Consider the following 25,965-nt stretch of genomic DNA (forward strand, 5'->3'; position numbering starts at 1 on the left):
CATATTCCTGACTATGTAAGGGCATATCCTCATGTAGAATATGGTGGATTGATCCTGGTTTTATAGCTAGCTTAACCTCTCACTTGTATGACAGTCACATAAAATTCCATTATATTGACAACGATGCGTGAACAAAACAGACATTATTTCATCACTGATTAATCCATAATGTGAAAAGAAGAAGTTTCAAGTTGATTTTCTATATTAAAAGTAAACAATTCAAGAGGCCCCAAAGAGCCTGTGTCGCTCACCTTGGTCTTTGTGCATATTAAACAAAGGACACATGACAAAATTGTGTTTTGATGTTGGTGATGTGTTTGTCGATCTTACTTTATTGAACAATCTTGCTGCTTACAGTTATCTCTATCTATAATTAATTTTGCCCAGAAGTGACAGTTGAATATAATTTGTAACAAGAATGTGTCCCAAGTACACGGATGCCCAACTCGCGGTATCATTTTCTATGTTCAGTGGCCCCTGAAATTGGGGTCAAAACTCTAATTTGGCATTAAAATTAGATAGATCATATCATAGGGAACATGTGTACTAAGTTTCAAGTTGATTGGACTTCAACTTCATAAATCAAAGCGCTGTAAGCGCTGAAGGCAGTTAACCAAAAACCAAGGCAACCGTAATTATGAAAACTGTGGCAATGTTGCCTCAACATTAAACATTCATATATAGTACATTCATGTTTATCTAATGATTTATTTATTAAGACAAATAATTTATATGTTATCAAGGTTTCAAAAGCAATGCATATATAAATGTATATTTTTTATGGTGAGTCTGCAGTGGTACAAGTTCCCAATGATTGCAGTTGTTCTACTTGGTAGTTAACCTTGGTTTTATTTGACTGCTAGAAGTTCAATTTGACGTAGTATGAACATGTAATAGTATGAATGGACTGGTTTCCCTGGAAAGAAAACTGAGTGTGTGTTCTATAGTACAAAAGTTATGAGACACGAATCAGACAAATGTTCACTACAACAGGGATCAAAGATGAGGTCTGACTGACTTGCCCATAGTAAATGTAAATGATTTGTTATTTTGTCCCATACATATAAGTATATATAATTTAGGGGTAGGGATCTTAACGGTTTTCAAGTTCTCAAACAGGTAGGGGTAGGCAGAGGATTTAGGGGGCAGGGCCCCCCCCCCCCTTTTTTGGAAAAAATTTGGTTGCTTATATAGGTAATCACTGAAGCATGACTGGAGCGGGCCCCTCTTAGGTCAGTCAGTGGGCCCCACTTATGAAAATTTCTGGATCCACCACTGGGGGTAGGGTGACCCTAGGGACTTCCCCTACATTTCATTTTATTTGTTATATTGTCCCATATATGAATATATATGGTTTAGGGGTGGGGATCTCATTGGTTTCCAAGTTCTCAAACAGGAAGGGTAGGGTGACCCAAGGGACTCCCCCTATATTTCATTTAATTAGTTATATTGATCCATACATGAATATATATTGTTTTGGTGTGGGGATCTCGACCGTTTCCAAGTTCTCAAACAGGAGGGTTGGGATGACCACAGGGACTTCCCTTATATTTCATTTGATTTGTTATATTGTCCCATACATGAGTATATATGGTTTAGGGGTAAGGATCTTGACCATTTCCAAGTTCTCAAACAGGAGCGTGAACAGTGACCTCAGGGACTCCCCCCATCTTTCATCTGATTTGTTATATTGTCCCATACATGAATATATATGGTTTAGGGATGGGGATCTCGACCATTTTTAAATTCTAAAACAGGAGGGGTGGGGTGACCCCTAGCGACTCTTCCTATATTTCATTTGATTTTTCATATTGATATATGATTTACTTACATTAAGGTATATATAATATAGTTGCATTATTTGTGAAAATAAAGAATGAAACTTTCAGCTACCTTAATTGACCCTTCAAAATTGAGAAAAAACAAATAGTCCCTCGAAATTGCAGTAATATGTTTACACTTTAAAAGCATCTCACATGCATTATCATCATTTATCATTTATAAAGAAAATTTAGACTGTGACCATGAACATGTATATTGTTAGATATACTGTTCCCAGCTGTCACATTGTATTGGATTTTTAAATTAAAATTTATCAAAAAGTAATTTTTAGTTTTTGAATAAAATATTTTTCTGCTTTTTCTTTCTTTTACATATATCTTTTGGTTTACAATACTAGTGTTTATATTCCTTTACCATGCATAGATGTATTTTTTCACCTGCTTGGATTTATTTGTAAATGATCGTCAAACCCGGAATTACCCTTATCCGCTTCCGGAATCGGATCCGATTTTGTAAAATTTTGTCTTCACGGCCGTCATTGTTATGTGTTTACAATGTTGTTTTTTTCAATCAGATACGATTTTACTCGAATTTATACAATATTTGTCGGCAATTTTCTGTATAAAGCTAGCTAATTGCACACCTGCCTCCAAATTGAAAAGCTACGAAAATTTCTTTTTCTAATTTGAAATTGCCGCCAACAGCATGAACAGTTGAATTATATAATAGACTACTGACGTAGTTGTACTACGTATTGATGACAAACAATATTCCTACGAGTTTTGTCATTTAGGAAATCTTAACTGCTTGTCTTAAGAAATTTTCGGCGATTAAATATTTCATACAATTGTTCTTTGACATCTTAGCTAAAAGCACAAGTCATAATGAACTACACAAGGATTTTTAATAAGCACTACTTCCTATGTGTAACTTTAAAATATTTGGATAAATCGACGATCATTTAAGGTTTTTCTGGTCATTTTTTTTGTAATCCAGAATAAAAAGTATTAAAAAAGTGTTCAATTAGTTATATATAACATAGTAACAAGCTAGATAATAACAATGGCAAGTATTTCAGGATTTATTGGGTAGAACACAAATCTAGGGTGCTCGCATAATGCAGCTTAACTGCATAAAAACTACCTTGACCAAAAACTTTAACCTGAAGCAGGGCGAACAAACGGACAAAGGAACAGACCAACGAAGAACGGACGCACAGACCAGAAAACATAATGCCCCTCTTCCATCAAAGGTGGGGCATAAAAATTTAAACAAAAATTTACAAAACTTACAAAAATTGTAAAAAATTTACTATAAATGGCAATAACTCCTTAAGGGGTCAATTGACCATTTTGGTCATGTTGACTTATTTGTAAGTTCTTACTTTGCTGTACATTATTGCTGTTTACAGTTTATCTCTGTCTATGATAATACTCAAGATAATACATGTAATAACCAAAAGCTGCAAAATTTTCTTAAAATTACCATTTCAGGGGCAGCAACCCAACAAAAAGTTGTCAGATTGGTCTAAAAATTTCAGGGCAAATAGATCTTGACCTAATGAACAATTGTATCCACAGCAGATTTGCTCTTAATGCTTTGGTTTCAGAGATTTGAACCAAAAACTGCATTTTACCCTATGTACTATTTTTAGCCATGTCCGCCATCTTGATTCATGGGCTGGGTCATCGGACACATTTTTTAAACTAGATACCCCATTATTGATTGTGGCAGAGTTTGGTTAAATTTGGTCCAGTAGTTTCAGAGGAGAAGATTTTTTTAAAAGATAACTAAAATTTTAGAAAAAAGTTTAAAATTGACTATAAAGGGCAATAACTCATTAAGGGGCCAACTGACAATTTTGGTCATTGTTGACTTTTTTGTAGATCTTACTTTGCTGCACATTATTGCTGTTTACAGTTTATCTCTATCTAAAATAATATTCAAGATAATAACTAAAAACTGCAAAATTTCCTTAAAATTACTAATTTTGGGGCAGGAACCCAACAATGGGTTGTCTGATTTGTCTGAAAACTTGAGGGCAGATAAATCTTGACCTTTTACCCCTTGTCAGATTTGCTCTAAATGCTTTGGTTTCAGAGATATAAGCCAAAATCTACATTTTACCCCTATGTTCTATTTTCAGACACATTTTTTAAACTAGATACCCTAGTGATGATTGTGGCCAAGTTTGGTTAAACTTAAACTTGGCCCAGTAGTTTCAGAGGAAAAGATTTTTGTAAAAGTTAACGAAGACGGATGACGGACGACGACGGACGCCAAGTGATGAGAAAAGCTCACTTGACCTTATGGGCCAGGTGAGCTAAAAAAGGTGAATGAATCTAACAGATAAAATTGAGAAAGGAAATGGGGAATGTGTCAAAGCGACAACAACCCGACCATAGAGCAGAAACTATCAAATATCTGTCATCTTGCATACGTTATTACATAAGATAATGTTAGTCTGATTAGAAACTTACTAATGTCTGAAATCTATGGTCTTTGTTTCTGGATTATAATTCACCATAACACACCTTCTAATCTGGTTTAATTTTACCTGAAAAACATTAAGTCAGTGTATATGTGAATTAAAAACAAAAACTTTTGCAGGTGTTGAGCAATCCACTTTGAAAAAAACTAGAGGCTCTAAAGAGCCTGTGTCGCTCACCTTGGTCTATGTGAATATTAAACAAAGGAAGCAGATAGATTCATGACAAAATTGTGTTTTAGTGATGGTGATGTGTTTGTACATCTTACTTTACTGAACATTCTTGCTACTTACAATTATCTCTATCTATAATGAACTTGGCCCGGTAGTTTCAGTGGAAAATGTTAGTTAAAATTTACAAATTTTATGAAAATTGTTAAAAATTGACTATAAAGGACAATAACTCCTTAGGGGTCAATTGACCATTTCCGTCATGTTGACTTATTTGTAAATCTTACTTTGCTTAACATTATTGATGTTTACAGTTTAATCTATCTATAATAATATTCAAGGTAATAACCAAAAACAGCAAAATTTCCTTAAAATTACCAATTCAGGGGCAGCAACCCAACAACAGGTTGTCAGATTCATCTGAAAATTTCAGGGCAGATAGATCTTGACCTGATAAACAATTTTACCCCATGTCAAATTTGCTCTAAAGGCTGCGGTTTCAGAGTTATAAGCCAAAATCTACATTTCACCCCTATGTTCTATTTTTAGCCATGGCCCCCATCTTGGTTGGTTGGCCAGGTCACGGGACACAATTTTTAAACTAATTACCCCAATGATGATTGTGGCCAAGTTTGGCTTAATTTGACCCAGTAGTTTCAGAGGAGAAGGTTTTTGTAAAAGATAACTAAGATTTACAAAATGGTTAAAAATTGACTATAAAGGGCAATAACTCCTAAAGAAATCAACAGACCATTTTGGTCCTGTTGACTTATTTGTAGATCTTACTTTGCTGAACATTTTTGCTGTTTACAGTTTATCTCTATCTATAATAATATTCAAGATAATAACCACAAGAGTGCACACGCTGAAATGTCTCGCCTTCTATACTAATCATTGATATTATGTTGATAGTCCTAAGTATAAAGCTAAGCTTTAATACAACTGTCACATAAACTTAACATTAACCAAGATAACTAAACAAAGACCAATGAACCTTGAAAATGAGGTCAAGGTCAGATGAACCATGCCAGGCAGACATGTACAGCTAACAATGCTTCTATACAACATATATAGTTGACCTATTACTTATAGTTTAAGAAAAATAGACCAAAACACAAAAACTTAACACTGTGCAATGAACCGTGAAAATGAGGTCACGGTCAAATAAAATCTGTGCGACTGACATAAAGATCATAAAATATTTCCATACACCAAATATAGATGACCTATGGCATATAGTATTAGATAAAAAGACCAAAACTCAAAAACTTAACTTTGACCACTGAACCATGAAAATGAGGTCAAGGTCACATGACATCTGCCCGCTAGATAGGTACACCTTACAATCATTCCATACAACAAATATAGTAGACCTATTGCATATAGTATGAGAAAAACAGACCAAAACACAAAAATTAAACTATAACCACTGAACCATGAAAATGAGGTCAAGGTCAGATGACACCTGCCAGTTGGACATGAACACCTTACAGTCCTTCCATACACCGAATATACTAGCCCTATTACTTGTAGTATCTGAGATATGGACTTGACCACCAAAACTTAACCTTGTTCACTGATCCATGAAATGAGGTCGAGGTCAAGTGAAAACTGTCTGACAGACATGAGGACCTTTCAAGGTACGCACATATTAAATATAGTTATCCTATTACTTATAATAAGAGAGAATTCAACATTACAAAAAATCTCAACTTTTTTTTCAAGTGGTCACTGAACCATGAAAATGAGGTCAAGGACATTGTACATGTGACTGACGGAAACTTCGTAACATGAGGCATCCATATACAAAGTATGAAGCATCCAGGTCTTCCACCTTCTAAAATATAAAGCTTTTAAGAAGTTAGCTAACACCGCCGCCGCCGCCGTAGCCGCCGCCGGATCACTATCCCTATGTCGAGCTTTCTGCAACAAAAGTTGCAGGCTCGACAAAAAACAGCAAAATGTCCTTAAAATTACCAATTCAGGGGCAGCAACCTATCAACGGGTTGTCCAATTCATCTCAAAATTTCAGGGCAGATAGATCTTGACCTAATAAACAATTTTACCTGATGACAGATTTGCTCTAAATGCTTTGGTTTTTGAGTGATAAGCCAAAAACTGCATTTTACCCCTATGTTCTATTTTTAGCCATGGCGGCCATCTTGGTTGGCTGGCCAGTTCACCGGACATATTTTTTTAACTAAATACCCCAATGATGATTGTGGTCAAGTTTGGTTTAATTTGGCCCAGTAGTTTCAGAGGAGAAGATTTTTGTAAAAGATGACCAAGATTTACGAAAAATGGTTAAAAATTGACTATAAAGGGCAATAACTCCTAAAGGGGTCAACAGACCATTTTGGTATTGTTGACTTATTTGTAGATCTTACTTCACTGAACATTTTTGCTGTTTACAGTTTACCTCTATCTATGATAATATTCAAGATAATAACCAAAAACAGCAAAATTTCCTTAAAATTACCATTTCAGGGGCAGTAACCCAACAACGGAATGTCCGATTCATCTGAAAATTTCAGGGCAGATAGATCTTGACCTGATGAACAATATTACCCCATGTCAGATTTGCTCTAAATGCTTTGGTTTTTGAGTTATAAGCCAAAAACTGCATTTTACCCCTATGTTCTATTTTTAGCCATGGCGGCCATCTTGGTTGGTTGGCCGGGTCACCGGACACAATTTTTAAACTAGATACCCTAATAATGATTGTGGCCAAGTTTGGTAAAAATTGGCCCAGTAGTTTCAGAGGAGAAGATTTTTGTAAAAGCTAACGACGGACGACGACGACGACGACGACGGACGACGGACGACGGACGCCGGACGCCAAGTGATGAGAAAAGCTCACTTGGCCCTTTGGGCCAGGTGAGCTAAAAACTAGTGAAAAAAAGTGCTAGAAACACTCTTTCACACCAGAAAGATATTGCAAATCTAAATTGCTGCGAAGGTGTACAACTTGGATCTTTCTGTGCTAGCTTACATTAAGTTAGTTAGAAAATCAAGCAAAATTAGTCACCCTGAAGCATTTTTTTGTGAAGTGGGCTAGAAAGGTCTTATGGTGAAATAAAGTATCCATGAAAAAGAAGTTGCTTTACAATATCTTTGTATATATAGTATGTTCATGACTCTATTAAAAGATTTTAATTCAAAGTAAAAATAAAAAGTTGAGAATCCAGCTTGTCCATTGTTTGTAGAACATCTATTCACATATATATCTAACCCTCTGTTTTCAGAGGGGTGAAGTGTTTCTAAGTCTTTAGTTTTCTCTGTTGTGTTTTGTAAACTGTTGTTTGTTTTTTTATGGTTTTTCATTTTTTGCCATGGCCATGATGGCATTGTCAATTCCTCTTCAGTTTCTGAGTTTGATAAATACTTTTGGTATCTTTCACATATTTTTCATCTTTTGGTGGTTTTTCATTTTTCGCCATGGCATCTGGCATTGTGTCTGGGCATTGTAAGTTCATTTCTAATTTCGGCGTTTGATTATGCCTTTGGTATCTTTCGCCTATTTATCACTTAAGCCTGATAAATATATAATGAACCATTTAATTTTTATTATATATATCTTATGTATTGTATTCTTACACAAAAACATGAATATACAAACCTTGTTGACATTAATAGATGGGAACATATTCTGGAACATGGTGGCCATCAGTTTCAGGTGCACATCATCACCACTGAAATTATTCATGACCAGAAGGGGATGGTGCTGGAACTGCTTCTGTTCCAAGTTTGGTCTTTTGAGAGACGTAATGACATCTCTGGCTAAACAATAGTTCTGTATCTTGAAAGTCAACGTGGGGCCTCGTGGTATTCTAATAACTCTAAAGTTTGTTGCCACTTCTGTTTTTGTGAACATGAGAAAATGTGATACATTAAGAGGTCCAGCCACGCCCACATAATCCTTCAGTACATTTTTTCTTCTAACCTGTTAAGTAAAACAAATGCATGCTTGTTGACATTGTGGCTACTGAGGCATATTAACTGCATTGTAGGAAGGAGGTATACAGAATCAGTTCAAATACATGTAGTATAAGTCCAGGCATCAATAGATACCTGTATACATAACAGTAAAAAGCCAATATAGATAAGATAAAATATTTTTGTGGGCCAGGGTATTAGTTTAGTATCCTATAAGCTGTATTGCTTTCAGAATAGAGTATTATTATATTATAATTCTCATGATCAAGGCAAATAAAATGTCTTTTCACTGACACATGGATTTGTGGTTTTCATAATATACACCCAGAAAGTTAAGTGTTCTAAGTTGTGTATTGTGTACTTTTCTTTTTCTTTTTTAGCCTTGGTGTTGTCAGCTTATTTTCGATCTATGAGTCAGTTTGACTGTCTCTCTAGCAGTCAGAGCTCAGACATAAACAAGTCTGAATCTGCTTTTGACTCATAGAGGTCTAAATTTGTAAGTTTTAGGATTTGTCTCCCTTTAATGCAAGACAAAATACGACTTTAATAAGTCAAATATTGTTAAGCAAGAAATAATTGACCAGAATCAAAAAGTTGCAAATATCGACTCCTACAAGTCTAGGAGTCGATATGTTATCAAAATTGGTTAACTTCATCAAGACCCACGCATATTAAGGTCATGCATCTAAATCAAATAATTACAACACTGAAAGACAATGCTTTGTCTTCTAAAGAAAAATATGACTGAGAGTCTAAAAAATCGGAGATATGCAACCACCTGGAACCACACTTAATGAGGTAAAACAGCTGTGTTTAGTAAGGATGTTCAATTAGATAATTAAATATAGCTATATAGATAGCTCAAGTCCTTGTGAACTCTCAGACAGATTTTTGCTGTCATAGGTGGTGTACTTTGGCCACCAAGTAAAATTAAGTTTTTTCATCAACATAAATAGACCTAAACAAGTCTGTCATTTTCTGACTTAGATACAATGTAAGTCTAAAATTGAAAACAAATTTTTATGATAAATACATGTTTTGACTTCTTTAAGTCAAAAACAAAAATCGACTTGTTTATGTCTGATCATGAGCTCTGACTGTCTAGTATCTTTCACCCTCTTTTTTAACATAGATAATTCAACCCTTTATCTTTTTTAGTGATTTGGTACTTTTCCTACTTGTAAACTTAGAAGGTTAAAGTCTAGTTTTTGAATACCTTATATATGAAATTTCCTTTATATAGATGATACTGATCACTGGTTGAGAAGGGTAATAGTACCAGGTGAAAGGAATGACTAGTTTCCCACAAATAACAATACAACAATTGTATATCCTTAGTAGTTAGAATTCCATCAAAAAGGATGTCAGTCTGACTCAATCCAAGCCCAACTGCATGTATCCATTTCCATTAAATCAGTACTACAGGTATATATAGAGACACATTCATGACTTTGCTTGTTGTTCAACTAATTTCTGAGCAGTGTATAAACAGTGTAACAATGTAACATGTGTAAGTTTACAAGTAATAATACCTTTAACTTTGAGGCTGTATAGGGTTCCATCACATGTCTCATATCTGTAATTAACTGTTTGATATTCTTTCCAACATGTCCACGATGGAATACAAAGGAATGGGGTGCTTTCTTAAATTCTTCTTCTACATTTCCTGTTTGACTTGCCCTAGCCTTCTTGGCAGACCGTCCCTGTAAAGGAATTAATTAATAATATAAATATATAAAATTGAAATTCAATCACAAGTCATGTACTTGTGTTAGTGTAGTTTTGTTACCATAAAACAGAACGCAAATCAAAAGTGTTGGTTCCCCATCGTTTCAGTTAAAAGAGATTTGTTATTTTGTGTCATCATTAATTGCAACAATTGATATATACATATATATATTATATATATGAGTGTATGTTAGTTTTTTGTTCACTGTCACAAACATGTGTTTATATGACAATATCATGAATATATATAGATTATTTAATTAATGACTATTAAAGTAAATTTTCTTTCCACAGATCTGGATACATTTTCTCTTTCAGCTAGCTCTTGGTTGTCAATAAAAATGTGTGTCCCACCTAAAAGAGAAAACTAAAAAAAAAATGATTTCAAGCTATAGGGGCAATTAATTATTACGTATACTTGTCAGAATTTGTGTAAAATACTGACTTGCTATTATCCTAATAATTTCTGATAATATCAATAAAATGTCATTCAAACCAGTTGTATAGTGATGTCAGTCATGTCAGTGTATCAACAACTTGTATTCTGTCACTTCAAATTTGTTAAAATTGCATTCATTTCATCACAGAATGAGAATGCAAACTGGGGGATAAGAAAATTGGGGGTGATTACCACGATGGTACCCTAATTCCCAAACAATTATAAAACACTATACATCACATAAACCAAACTTATTTTGGTAATTTTATAATGCAAAATACATGTATATCTTCTTTGTGATAAAATTGTATTTATTTATGATTTAGAGTTCAGTGGTTAATTTATTGAGCAGTTCAGATAGCTTTTTAGTCAGACGTTACCAAAATCTATAAATCTCAGCAAGTTTTATACTATAATCCTATCAGATTCATTTCCCGTTAAATATATGGTACTGTTCCCAGCTTTAAGGGTACAAAAAGCATCCAAAGTGGAGACATGACCTCAATTTTGTTTTCATTAGCCAACTTCTTCTTTTAATATGGATAATCGACCTTCCCATGGATAGAAACAAGTGCCTGTTATCACTACCCTCATTACATAGTGAGTAAGAGCAAAAAGACATTGTCATTGAAAAAAATATATTATGAACAGATAAAAAATTATGGGGTTCATGCCCCATGGGGATACTACTGCATTTTTGTGGAAATGAAGAAAACTACTATTGATGTATTGGTTGAAGAGGTATATAAAGCAATCTTACATGGCTTTATATTAATATGGAATGAAAGCCATTACCAGTCAAGGGTCTAACTTAAATAAGTTATTAGAGAAAAATAACATGCATGTGTTATATTGTATTACAGACACTTTCATGAGTTGTCTACTCTTTTTTCCTTAATCTGTAGTAACATATGTTTGTTATCAGTTAAATATATCATAAATATTTTGTCTTTTGTGGGCACTTGGGAATACTTGAAACTTTGCGCAGTGGCTTAATATATTACCTTGATAACTAATTTTCTAATTCCATTAATACAATTTTGATCAACCATAGTAAATCAATGAGACAAGGCCTTTAAGGGAAAATTAAGCTGTAATAACAAGGCTTAGTTATTACAGTCATGTAACTTATTATATGAGAGTAAATGAGACACTTGGGAATTACTTGGAATCTTGCGCAGTGCCTCATTACAAGTTCTGATCATCATTTCTTACAATGAATTGAAATACATTGTGATATATGTCTGAGCAAAGTCTTAAAGAGATTTAGAGAAGCTGTAATAACACCCTTTAGTTATTGCAGGAATATATTTTCTGTAATAACATACATGTAGGTGTACTATGCATGATTGGTAAACTATGAACTGCTATACTATATCTTTGCAAAGTTAAGTATACACAAAGAAAATTATAATATCAATAGAACTTGTGAAAAATTTAAAGGGAAACTTCGCAAAAAAATCAAAAATTGATATTATGTTCATTCTGTATAAAAATGCTCAAATTCATAGATATTAAAGTTTTATTCCGCTAGATAAGCGATCACCATCGATTTTAAATTTAGAGTATCAATTCTCTGCGTTCGGCCATTTTGTCTTCTTTCCCGATTAATAACAACGATATGTCTATAAACCACAAAGGAACAAAACTACAGTAACCGATGTAGTCGTAATTGCGTGTCGATATCTTGTCAATCGTACGGTTGTTTTATCCGACTAACTAACTTGTTACGGAAAATATTCTTATTTTTTTTAAATTACCATGGTCTGTTGTTTTTAAACTGTTGATATTGGAATTAGGTAAAAAGTCAAAGTTGAAATCATAAATAAGTGTTCCGTGAAAATTGTTTTCGAAAATCTAATTTGTTCATAATTCTTTAAAGTAATAAACTTTTTTAAAATAAATTCTGATCTTCCCTCATCTGATCACCAGCATAGCTAAAGGTATTACTTCCAAAGGTATTGTGAGGAGTGTGAGGTGACACGTCCAGGTATTCAAGCGATTTCCTGTCGGGCTTGCAAGTTCATGCATCGTTTCACTTCTGAGGTATTGCTCAGTGTACACGGCCGAAAACTTATAACTTTCCATTTTGAACTATCAGATGTATAATATACAACTCAATCTTACTTGTCATTACTAAACTCATACGCTTGTTTATAAATAACATTTCTGGTGTACATGGTGTAAAGAATATTATTCATAAAAATATAAATAATACCCAAAAAATAAGATTTGATGAAATTAAAATCTATTTAAATATTTTTTCCAAGGGTGAATTTGGGAAAATGTAATATATACTCATTGTCAATAGTGAAGGACAGATTGGAACATACCAGAAATATTGATTTAAAAAAATGTACGCACTTGTCGACGATTCGTTTATACGACTGGGTAGAAAGTTACGGAACTATAGCGCAATTTAAAATATATACATGTATACATTGAACATAAGAAAAAAACATATATTTTGAATAAATTGGGTTAAAAGTTTTGTAAATAGACTAGTCCACTTATGCCAACAGCATGTAATCATCGAATGTCGATAGACTATTGTATACCAGAAGAAGAAGAAGAAGAAGAAGAGAACCAATTTGATTTAAATACAGGTCGATGTATGACTTTTGCTTTGGTTCATTGAAGTTGTGGACATAGTAAAATCACAGATTTATATTTCAATAAGATTGTTCTCGAACAAAGGAAGTAATTCGTCATCACAATTGCTATATATGCCACTGGAAGAACACTAATTATCCCCAAGGGATGTGAATATTTTGCTGGGAAACTATTGAGTATCAAAGTTTCAAATTAATTTCGGGATTTATTTTCTTTCTTGGTATTCAATAACAGAAAAAAGAATAAATTACTTGTCCGCTAAATAGGGGTATTCTTGTCAGATAAAAGACTTTTAGTTATATTCAAAAAATAGGGAAATATGACATTAAATTGGTTCTGGTTTTTTTTTAAACATCGTTAAAAAGATGTGTGTCTAAGGTGAACGCCACAAGAACCCTGTAATACTAGTATGAGAGTATAGCATGTAAACATTCCTTCTCAATAATATGGTTGTATTGGAAATCTTTTCATACAGATTGACAACTCATGGTCCCATATGCATGTAATATTTGCCACATGACGCCCATAGTTCTTTCTACCATCATCATCTTATTCTTTGATTTGCTGTAAACATCGATGGTTCACACCCAAACAAAATGGGAGTAATGTACCTTCAGAGCTTCTCCGTGTTATACACTTGTGAAACTTAATATATAGACGAAATTTCTGTATTGAAATGAATCTACATCTCACAAACAGGATTTTCAAATAACGATTTTGAGTAATCACCTTACAATTTAGTTTTTGTCAGACGCAAGAACTCATCACTATCATAAACGTATACGTATATATGCATGCAGTTTCAAATATCAAGAACAAGCGGTCGATGTCGATAGTCCGTTTTCTAACTGTTCAGAGTTAGACATGTCACTTGTTCATTCTTGGAAGCCTTCATATTCCCCGTCCAACGATGGGAACTCTTTCTGATTGTGTTGACTATAAATGCTTGTATGGTAATTCTGTCGTTTATCTGTACAAGTGGTTGCATTTCCTCTCCTTTCCCAACAAACAAATGAACGAAACGCTACTAGTCTGCTTTCTCTGGAGCTCATCCTCAATGGCGCTTATACGTCAGGAAACTTACATGTATACTAATAATGATTGTTTCAAGAACAACGCTGTATGGATGAACTATTCTAAATTCGTCAATATCAGTTATGCATGACTAAAATATAAGTTTTATTACAACTACTGTATTACTTATTTGGATTAATGACGGCTATCATGTTCAACATTGCACAAATATTATAATAGAATTTTTTAAAAAAATGTTCAAAAATCCTGAAAAAAAATAATGCCTTAGCTTAGATAATTGGTATTCTTTTCACAAAAAGTTCGTGTAAATGATTGTCTAATGAATTTAATTATGTAAGAATGAAATGTTAAAAAGAAACTAAAAAAAAATCATGCATATTGTATGTTGTATTTTTTTTCAATTAAAAACTTTAAAATTGCGATAGTTTTATTGTCGAGTCTGCAACTTTTGTTGCAGAAAGCTCTACATAGGGATAGTGATCCGGCGGCAGCTACGGCGGCGGCGTTAGCTCACTTCTTAAAAGCTTTATATTTTAGAAGGTGGAAGACCTGGATGCTTCATACTTTGTATATAGATGCTTCATGTTACGAAGTTTCCGTCAGTCACATGTCCAATGTCCTTGACCTCATTTTCATGGTTCAGTGACCACTTGAAAAAAAAGTTCAAATTTTTTGTAATGTTGAATTCTCTCTTATTATAAGTAATAGTAGTGTTTCCTACAGGTGGTTTTTGCGTGTAATGGCGCCCTGCCGCGATTTCTCGACGCCCTGCCCTTTTTGGGAAAAAAATTTGGCGCCCTGCCCTAATTTTGTCGAAAATCCTGACGCCATGCCTTTATCGATGTAATTAACAACCGGTACTGAAAGACATATTTTATGAATACCGCTCGAGTTATTTCCCTTCAAACGTAAACAAAAGTTCACTAGGACACCATTTTGTAATCGATTTCATAATCAGCTGATTAGCAAACTGCAATAGATTGAATAGTGAATACAGATACTAATCATGCCATTAACAAATCGGATGAAGCGAAAACGTGAGGAAGAAAATGAGAAACAGGCCGCAAAATGCAGAAAGCTTTTATCATTTTTTCAAAGGTTTGTAGATTTTTATTACAAAATAGTTACGCACTTGCAACGGTGTTATTTCGGGGGTAAAAATAAACTTTTGACAAAGGGATAATTTAAGGTTAAAGTTGAGTTAGGCCAAGGATCTCATGAAATCACTTGCATATTAATTACTTTCAATTAATTCATTTTTTCATCAAATTATTTTTTTTAAATTTACTTCTTCAGTTTTTAATTTGAATTAACATGATTAATTTAAGAAAGAAACAATTTATAAAAAAACTTCCAGATTATTTAAGATATTCTTGTTTTATGTGTAATTTATTTATTTTCAGCACCAAAGAGGCACGGAACATATATTTTCTAAAGTTCAAATGACAGTTTCACAACGCAGAAATAGACTGAATGTGTCAACCGTAAACAATCTTGTTCTAGTGTCAGCAAATACCAAATCAATAGATGATTTGGATATCAGGAAATGTGTCAACCTGTTTTTAGGGATTAAAAGGAGGATTTGTCAATGACAATTGATATGACCAAAGCAATATTTTTATATATATATGACATAGTTCTTTCTTGTTTTTAAACATTTTTAAAGAACTGATTTTGTTTTTAATTGTGTTTATTGTTTTAAATATTTCATATATATGTTTTAAACACTTTTTCTTGTTTAACAATTTGTTTTAATGATTGATTACAGATGTATATGTCCATTTTATAGCATTAAACTAGTATGTTTTAAATGAATCCATTTTATAGAAATTGCATGTTTATATTAAGTAAGTGCCCTAAAATTGTTGTCCATCGTGCTTAATGTGCCCTCTGAGCTAACAATTACCCTGCCCTTTTTAAAAACTGCAGGAAACACTAAATAGGATAACTATATTTGATATGTGCTTACCTTGCAAGGTCCTCGTGTCTGTCAGACAGTTTTCACTTGACCTCGACCTCATTTCATGGATCAGTGAACAAGGTTAAGTTTTGGTGGTCAAGTCCATATCTCAGATACTATAACATGTATAAGCAATAGGGCTAGTACAGTACTACCTGTGACTTTATCTTATTAATGGTGGCCATAAAAAATATGTTCACCATGGTGGCCCTATATGTCCATCATCATACCCCCTGTTGCTTTTTTAATACACAAGGTATTAATCAAAAAGTAGTCAAGGATAAAGGGAAATCTTGAATGCATTGAAGTGTTAAAATTATGTAACTTACAGGTCATGTGTCTCAGGTAAAATATACATGTATGTGTTTGTCAAATTTATTAACTGTGATTATGACAAGAAATTCAAAAATTAAATAAAATAATAAAACTAGTTGAACAAATAGCTTAATCATGTTAAAAAAAAAATTGTCTCATGACTACATTGTATTAGTTTTGATATTATACCTTTTATATAATTTTTAATCAATTTAAGTTACTTTTTATATGTATTAAGTCTATTTTTTGGTAAGTGAAGAATAAATGAATATCATTTTCAAATATAACTGCAAACATTTACAATGCATGCCTTTTTCTATTGAAAAGGTGTTTCTCAAATTAATTTTCTAAAATCAAAATGGTTTATTATTGTAGATAGACTGATCTGCATTCAACATTGTTTAACATATGTTTAAGATTGTCTTTAAGACTTATGCTAAATAAAATCCTTGGGTAAGAGACAACATTATGAGAAGGTAAATGATTTTCAAATAGATTATCTCAGTTGTTTTGTTAATTTTACAATCAAGGAAGGAGTGTTCTTCATTGACCAATAAGAGGCACAGTTTACACATTCTATCCTTTCTAGGAATTTTATATTGTCCACTATTTTCTATTTCTAAATTATGACCAATAATTCTCCACTTATTGACACAATCAAGTTTAAAGTTTTTATCATAAGTTTTTATTCTTAGATTTTTCTTTAAATTAATTTTTTATCAAGGACTTTAAAAGTCTTATATTAATTCATTCAAGTCCCTGCAATTATTAACTTTATCTAAAAGGCCTAGGTTGAGTGAAATATTCTTTGCAAATGTATACCAAGAATATGTATCATGCCAGTCCAGCACTTTTGACAATATAATACACCGAAAAAAAATTGATTTAATTAATAGACCATAAAAGTGTCACCAATTAACCAAACTGAAGATAACATATTTGATAACATGGATAAGTTTCAAGACAATTTCTTTAAATAATTTCTTTTCATAAGATTCACTTTATTCAGATATAAGAACATTTTTCATTATGATTAGCATTTTTAATGAACATTTATCAAATTTTGATGATAACTAGGTGGGCATTTGGAAAATAAGTCTATTCAGTGATTGTTTGTGCACAACTCTTGTTTTGAGATTTGAAAAAAAAATTAGATAAACAAAATTAGTTTTTTCCTAAACCATATAATGATGCTTGTAGTTTTCCAGAATAATATTACATGTATTAGATGTTATCAAAATTTATTGTAAAAGGATTGATATTGATCATCTTATTTTGTTAAGAAACTGACTTCCTTTCTCAATTTTATTGTTTAATTACTTTCATTTTTTTTTTAAATGTCATTTGCATGATTATTAGTTATTATTCATAGTAATAATTCATTTAATAATGCAAACAAACAATTGAATACAATGTACATCATGTACATTAACCTTTTACTTAAAAAAAACAATAATTAAAAGTCTGTTTATTTCAAATGCTTGTCAATAACTTTATCTTTGATTTTTTGCCATTTCTACTCGAGATTCTTACCAAGAAGAAATTAAAAGAATAAGAAACAAAAAAGCAATGAAAAAAAACTATTAAATAATAATAAAAATTAATGACAAAGAAAAATAATAATAAATTGACAGAATAAAACAATATTTTATTCTACATTTTCAAAACTAGAGGCTCTAAAGAGCCTGTGTCGCTCACCCTGGTCTCTGTGAATATTAAACAAAGGACACAGATGGATTCAAGACAAAATTGTGGTTTGGTGATGGTGATGTGTTTGTAGATCTTACTTTACTGAACATTCTTGCTGCTTACAATTATCTCTATCTATAATGAACTTTGCCCAGTAGTTACAGTGGAAAATGTTAGTAAAATTTTACAAATTTTGTGAAAATTGTTAAAACTAGAGGCTCTAAAGAGCCTGTGTCGCTCACCTTGGTCTATGTGAATATTAAACAAAGGACGCAGATGGATTCATGACAAAATTGTGTTTTGGTGATGGTGATGTGTTTGTAAATCTTACTTTACTGAACATTCTTGCTGCTTACAATTATCTCTATCTATAATGAACTTGGCCCAGTAGTTTCAGAGGAGAAGATTTTTGTAAAAGATAACTAAGATTTACGAAAAATGGTTAAAAATTGACTATAAAGGGCAATAACTCCTAAAGGGGTCAACTGATCATTTCAGTCATGTTGACTTATTTGTAAATCTTACTTTGCTGAACATTATTGCTGTTTACAGTTTATCTCTATCTATAATAATATTCAAGATAATAACCAAAAACAGCAAAATTTCCTTAAAATTACCAATTCAGGGGCAGCAACCCAACAACAGGTCGTCCGATTCATCTGAAAATTTCAGGGCAGATAGATCTTGACCTGATAATCAATTTTACTAAATGTCAGATTTGCTCTAAATGCTTTGGTTTTTGAGTTATAAGCCAAAAACTGAATTTTACCCCTATGTTCTATTTTTAGCCGTGGCGGCCATCTTGGTTGGTTGACCGGGTCATGCCACACATTTTTTAAACTAGATACCCCAATGATGATTGTGGCCAAGTTTGGTTTAATTTGGCCCAGTGGTTTCAGAGGAGAAGATTTTTGTAATAGATTACTAAAATTTACGAAAAATGGTTAAAAATTGACTATAAAGGGCAATAACTCCTAAAGGGGTCAACTGACCATTTCAGTCATGTTGACTTATTTGTAAATCTTACTTTGCTGAACATTATTGCTGTTTACAGTTTATCTCCATCTATAATAATATTCAAGATAAATAACCAAAAACAGCAAAATTTCCTTAAAATTACCAATTCAGGGGCAGCAACCAAACAACAGGTTGTCCGATTCATCTGTACATTTCAGGGCAGATAGATCTTGACCTGATAATCAATTTTACTACATGTCAGATTTGCTCTAAATGCTTTGGTTTTTGAGTTATAAGGCAAAAACTGAATTTTACCCCTATGTTCTATTTTTAGCTGTGGCGGCCATCTTGGTTGGTTGGCCGGGTCACGCCACACATTTTTTAAACTAGATACCCCAATTGTGATTGTGGCCAAGTTTGGTTTAATTTGGCCCAGTAGTTTCAGAGGAGAAGATTTTTGTAAAAGATAACTAAGATTTACGAAAAATGGTTAAAAATTGACTATAAAGGGCAATAACTCCTAAAGGGGTCAACTGACCATTTCAGTCATGTTGACTTATTTGTAAATCTTACTTTGCTGAACATTATTGCTGTTTACAGTTTATCTCTATCTATAATAATATTCAAGATAACCAAAAACAGCAAAATTTCCTTAAAATTACCAATTCAGGGGCAGCAACCCAACAACAGGTCGTCCGATTCATCTGAAAATTTCAGGGCAGATAGATCTTGACCTAATAATCAATTTTACAACGTCAGATTTGCTCTAAATGCTTTGGTTTTTGAGTTATAAGCCAAAAACTGAATTTTACCCCTATGTTCTATTTTTAGCCGTGGCGGCCATCTTGGTTGGTTGACCGGGTCATGCCACACATTTTTTAAACTAGATACCCCAATGATGATTGTGGCCAAGTTTGGTTTAATTTGGCCCAGTGGTTTCAGAGGAGAAGATTTTTGTAATAGATTACTAAAATTTACGAAAAATGGTTAAAAATTGACTATAAAGGGCAATAACTCCTAAAGGGGTCAACTGACCATTTCAGTCATGTTGACTTATTTGTAAATCTTACTTTGCTGAACATTATTGCTGTTTACAGTTTATCTCCATCTATAATAATATTCAAGATAAATAACCAAAAACAGCAAAATTTCCTTAAAATTACCAATTCAGGGGCAGCAACCAAACAACAGGTTGTCCGATTCATCTGTACATTTCAGGGCAGATAGATCTTGACCTGATAATCAATTTTACTACATGTCAGATTTGCTCTAAATGCTTTGGTTTTTGAGTTATAAGGCAAAAACTGAATTTTACCCCTATGTTCTATTTTTAGCTGTGGCGGCCATCTTGGTTGGTTGGCCGGGTCACGCCACACATTTTTTAAACTAGATACCCCAATTGTGATTGTGGCCAAGTTTGGTTTAATTTGGCCCAGTAGTTTCAGAGGAGAAGATTTTTGTAAAAGATAACTAAGATTTACGAAAAATGGTTAAAAATTGACTATAAAGGGCAATAACTCCTAAAGGGGTCAACTGACCATTTCAGTCATGTTGACTTATTTGTAAATCTTACTTTGCTGAACATTATTGCTGTTTACAGTTTATCTCTATCTATAATAATATTCAAGATAATAACCAAAAACAGCAAAATTTCCTTAAAATTACCAATTCAGGGGCAGCAACCCAACAACAGGTCGTCCGATTCATCTGAAAATTTCAGGGCAGATAGATCTTGACCTAATAATCAATTTTACAACAGTCAGATTTGCTCTAAATGCTTTGGTTTTTGAGTTATAAGCCAAAAACTGAATTTTACCCCTATGTTCTATTTTTAGCCGTGGCGGCCATCTTGGTTGGTTGACCGGATCATGCCACACATTTTTTAAACTAGATACCCCAATGATGATTGTGGCCAAGTTTGGTTTAATTTGGCCCAGTGGTTTCAGAGGAGAAGATTTTTGTAATAGATTACTAAAATTTACGAAAAATGGTTAAAAATTGACTATAAAGGGCAATAACTCCTAAAGGGGTCAACTGACCATTTCAGTCATGTTGACTTATTTGTAAATCTTACTTTGCTGAACATTATTGCTGTTTACAGTTTATCTCCATCTATAATAATATTCAAGATAAATAACCAAAAACAGCAAAATTTCCTTAAAATTACCAATTCAGGGGCAGCAACCAAACAACAGGTTGTCCGATTCATCTGTAAATTTCAGGGCAGATAGATCTTGACCTGATAATCAATTTTACTACATGTCAGATTTGCTCTAAATGCTTTGGTTTTTGAGTTATAAGCCAAAAACTGAATTTTACCCCTATGTTCTATTTTTAGCTGTGGCGGCCATCTTGGTTGGTTGGCCGGGTCACGCCACACATTTTTTAAACTAGATACCCCAATTGTGATTGTGGCCAAGTTTGGTTTAATTTGGCCCAGTAGTTTCAGAGAAGAAGATTTTTGTAAAAGATTACTAAGATTTACGAAAAATGGTTAAAAATTGACTATAAAGGGCAATAACTCCTAAAGGGGTCAACTGACCATTTCGGTCCTGTTGACTTATTTGTAAATCTGACTTTGTTGAACATTATTGCTGTTTACAGTTTATCTCTATCTATAATAATATTCAAGATAATAACCAAAAACAGCAAAATTTCCTTAAAATTACCAATTCAGGGGCAGCAACCCAACAACGGGTTGTCCGATTCATCTGAAAATTGCAGGGCAGATTGATCTTGACCTGATAAACAATTTTACCCCATGTCAGATTTGCTCTAAATGCTTTGATTTTTGAGTTATAAGCCAAAAACTGCATTTTACCCCTATGTTCTATTTTTAGCCATGGCGGCCATCTTGGTTGGTTGGCCGGGTCACGCCACACATTTTTTAAACTAGATACCCCAATGATGATTGTGGCCAAGTTTGGTTTAATTTGGCCCAGTAGTTTCAGAGGAGAAGATTTTTGTAAAAGTTAACGACGACGGACGACGACGACGGACGACGGACGCCGGACGCCGGACGCAAAGTGATGGGAAAAGCTCACTTGGCCCTTCGGGCCAGGTGAGCTAAAAAGGTGAAATGTCAATTTTAAAAGAAAACTGTCAACTGAATTACCTGTACAGGTAAATTTTAATGAAACATACCAACTAAAAACTTCAACCCTGATTGATTTTAACAGGTAACATAATTAGATAACACATCTACCTATGTTTTATGACCCCCAATAAATGGCCAACATCTCAAGATTGAATACCTCAATAAATGTTCACCATTGAAGTTGACCATGCAAGAGGGTGGACATAACTAAGAGGATGTCACAGGTTGTACTGTATATTCGGTGTATGGAAGGACTGTAAGGTGTACATGTCCAACTGGCAGGTGTCATCTGACCTTGACCTCATTTTCATGGTTCAGTGGTTATAGTTAAATTTTTGTGTTTTGGTCTGTTTTTCTCATACCATATGCAATAGGTCTACTATATTTGTTGTATGGAATGATTGTTAAGTGTACATGTCTAGCGGGCAGATGTCATGTGACCTTGACCTCATTTTCATGGTTCAGTGGTCAAAGTTAAGTTTTTGAGTTTTGGTCTTTTTATCTAATGCTATATGCCATAGGTCAACTATATTTGGTGTATGGAAATATTTTATGATCTTTATGTCAGTCGAGCAGGTTTTATTTAACCATGACCTCATTTTCACAGTTCATTGCACAGTGTTAAGTTTTTGTGTTTTGGTCTATTTTTCTTAAACTATAAGTAATGTGTCAACTATATATGTTGTATAGAAGCATTGTTAGCTGTACCTGTCTGCCTGGCATGGTTCATCTGACCTGGACCTCTTTTTCAAGGTTCATTGGTCTTTGTTTAGTTATCTTGGTTAATGTTAAGTTTATGTGACAGTTGTAATAAAGCTTAGCTTTATACTTAGGACTATCAACATAATATCAATGATTAGTATAGAAGGCGAGACATTTCAGCGTGTGCACTCTTGTTAGCATTTAAACACAGCCAGATTTGAATACAAGTTAAGAAATTCGGGTAAAGTCAATGACATCAAACAGATGTGCAATGGTATATCAAATTGGGTAATATTGCATTAAGTTTTTATTCAAGATTAAAACTACTATTTTTTTTACTTCATATTTGAATCTTTATGCCAATTGCCGCTAAGAAAGTAATCAAAAATTGTTTATAGTATAATTAATCGCCGTATTTGAATATCAAAAATAAGACAACGCGTGACCGAACGACGCATGGATTAAACGAGTGCGCAGCACGAGTTTAATCCATAGCGGCGTTCGGTCACAAGTTGTCTTATTTTTGATATTCAAATACGGCGATTAGTTATGCTTTTTATTACATGGGCAAATGGCTTTTTTTTTATGAAATTAATGTAGAAAATGTAAGGAACTATATCTTTTTCCTACGCATTGACAATTTGTTTTGATCCGACGTTATTGACGTCTTGACAACGCCTATTGTTGTATGACGTCAGAGAGTGAAATAACCACGTTTATTTCACATGTGAAATTATCGGTTTTTATCTAACTGGGAAATCAATGTAATTCATTGCAACCAATGTAATAATTCCTTTTATTTTTATACACTTTCGGAATTACGAATCTGAATTTTATTTTCAATTAATTTACACAATTTAATTATTGTATCTTTATTCTCATCGTGTATTAAATCTTAGTGTATTAAATACAGCATACTCTTTCTAATCCTTTCTGTTTATCCTTTCCAAATAACAACATTTATACCTGTGTACGCTTGAACTCACACCTGCGGCTAAATAGCTAGAAGGTAAACGAATTGACCTCAAGCCGAGAAATATACAGTGACCTTTACAAACTAATATACACACTCTGCTCACACATTAGTTGCATTGAAATGATTATCAAAACAATAACGGTAAATAGAACTGAAATATTTTCAGTTCAATATCAGTAAAAATGTTCAATAAATATTTTATGAAAAAAATCTCAACAATAATTAATGAAATTTATTCCAAAACATTTACTAGAGATCATTTTATAGGAGTTTAATTCAATCAATATAAAACAGTATATGCATATTCATTTTCGTTAATTCTTATATTGTGGTTAATAACTACGACCATTCGTCAGCTGTGCGCTTTTAATTACGTATATTGTCGATAAGCTATAAGAGTTAAACAGATTTTATTTTTTCCCAGAATTCAACAAATCGGGCTAAAACGTCACGACCCACTCGAGAATTCAACCAAAAAAGTTACAAATACTTGATTTTCTCCGTTATTAGAAGGAATATAAATTTAAAACTTTGCAAATGTGTTTTTTTATGTTAAGATGAACATAATTAGATGATAAGTAAAAAATCGCGGAATTTCCCTTTAACAAAATAAAGTTTGTATATCATGTATATTGTCCCTTTGAAACATGTAACATACTATATGTTATTACAGTATTTTGATATTTTAGCCCACAATAACGACATGCATGTTATTTTTCTCTAATAACACAAATGAATAACTTATTTAAGTTAGACCCTTGACTGATTACTGATAAATTATTTGTGGATAATTTAGGCCGGAGCTGAGAACAGTCTATATTCCTGGCCCGAGTGATGTGAATTTCATAGAAAAATATGCATTGTTAAAAATGAATATGATTCTCCGTTGTAGATAAAATCCTTATTTTCCCCGCAGAAATCTACAAATAAATACTTTACCAATTTCTTTCCTCGTCCCATTTTATTTTCTGAACATGTGCTTGTGTTGATGTGTATACGTCATCAATTTGGTGGTCGAAAATATGACACAGACACACAAAGCAACTATTGCCAACAAAGCACCAACTCCACTACAACGTACTTAAATATCAATGCGAAAAATTTACTTTTTAAGAACTTTAATAATTATTTCTCTAACGAAAATTTGCAGCTTCTTTATCATTGTATGTAACATATTATCTGCTAACTAAATTAAATCAGCGTACGGAAGGTTCATGTATATCCTGTTACCGCTACTTAAATCACTGAGCTGTCACGTAGTAATTAAGGGCATACGATACAGTTACAGGGGAGGTAATGACGTTGCTAACGTAAAATGTTATTTTCGCGACGTCAAACTATGACATATCGGGAAAAGATGCATTTTTCGACTGATTTTTATCATTCAAACTGATTTAATTTGAAAACGAGTGCATGGACCCCTATTTTTTAAAACGGCAATTTGTTTCATTTTGCAAGGACATTATGTGACCCAAATTTTATAATAAAATTGAGAAAGGAAATGGTGAATATGTCAAAGCGACAACCACCCGACCATAGAGCAAACAACAGCCGAAGGCAACCAATGGGTCTTCAATGCAGCGAGAATTCCCGCACCCGTAGGTGTCCCTCAGCCGGCCCCTAAAATATGCATAATAGTACAGTGACAATGGACGCCATACTAAACTCCGAATTATACACAAGAAACCAAAATTTAAAATCATACAAGACTAACAAAGGCCAGAGGCTCCTGACTTGGGACAGGCGCAAAATTGCGGCGGGGTTAAACATGTTTATGAGATCTCAACCCTCCCCCTATACCTCTAGCCAATGTAGAAAAGTAAAAGAATAACAATACGCACATTAAAATTCAGTTCAAGAGAAGTCCGAGTCTGATGTCAAAAGATGTAACAAAAGAAAATAAATAAAATGACAATAATACATAAATAACAACAGACTACTAGCAGTTAACTGACATGCCAGCTCCAGACCTCAATTAAACTGATTGAAAGATTATGTCTTCATCATATGAATATCAGGTACAATCCCTCCCGTTAGGGGTTTAGTATCATACTATCATAAAATATATGAGAAGAAC

The 25,965-nt window shown here is 33.2% G+C and overlaps 1 protein-coding gene across 1 annotated transcript in view; it reads right to left on the bottom strand.

Annotated features, from left to right (window-relative positions):
• The window catches only part of LOC143044772 (suppressor of SWI4 1 homolog), a 42,725-nt gene extending 17,763 nt beyond the window's left edge, over positions 1 to 24,962 (bottom strand). Inside the window, exons 1-4 of the mRNA XM_076216935.1 lie at positions 24,828 to 24,962; positions 9,910 to 10,080; positions 8,061 to 8,384; positions 4,263 to 4,339 (exon numbers count right to left, since the gene is read on the bottom strand). Coding sequence (XP_076073050.1) covers positions 4,263 to 4,339; positions 8,061 to 8,384; positions 9,910 to 10,080; positions 24,828 to 24,848 — 593 coding nt within the window. The 5' untranslated portion in view covers positions 24,849 to 24,962. The remainder of the gene's footprint in view (positions 1 to 4,262; positions 4,340 to 8,060; positions 8,385 to 9,909; positions 10,081 to 24,827) is intronic.
• Positions 24,963 to 25,965: the final 1,003 nt, after the last annotated feature.

This window comes from Mytilus galloprovincialis, chromosome 9, assembly GCF_965363235.1.
Source record: "Mytilus galloprovincialis chromosome 9, xbMytGall1.hap1.1, whole genome shotgun sequence".
Classification (NCBI taxonomy): Eukaryota; Metazoa; Mollusca; class Bivalvia; order Mytilida; family Mytilidae; genus Mytilus; species Mytilus galloprovincialis.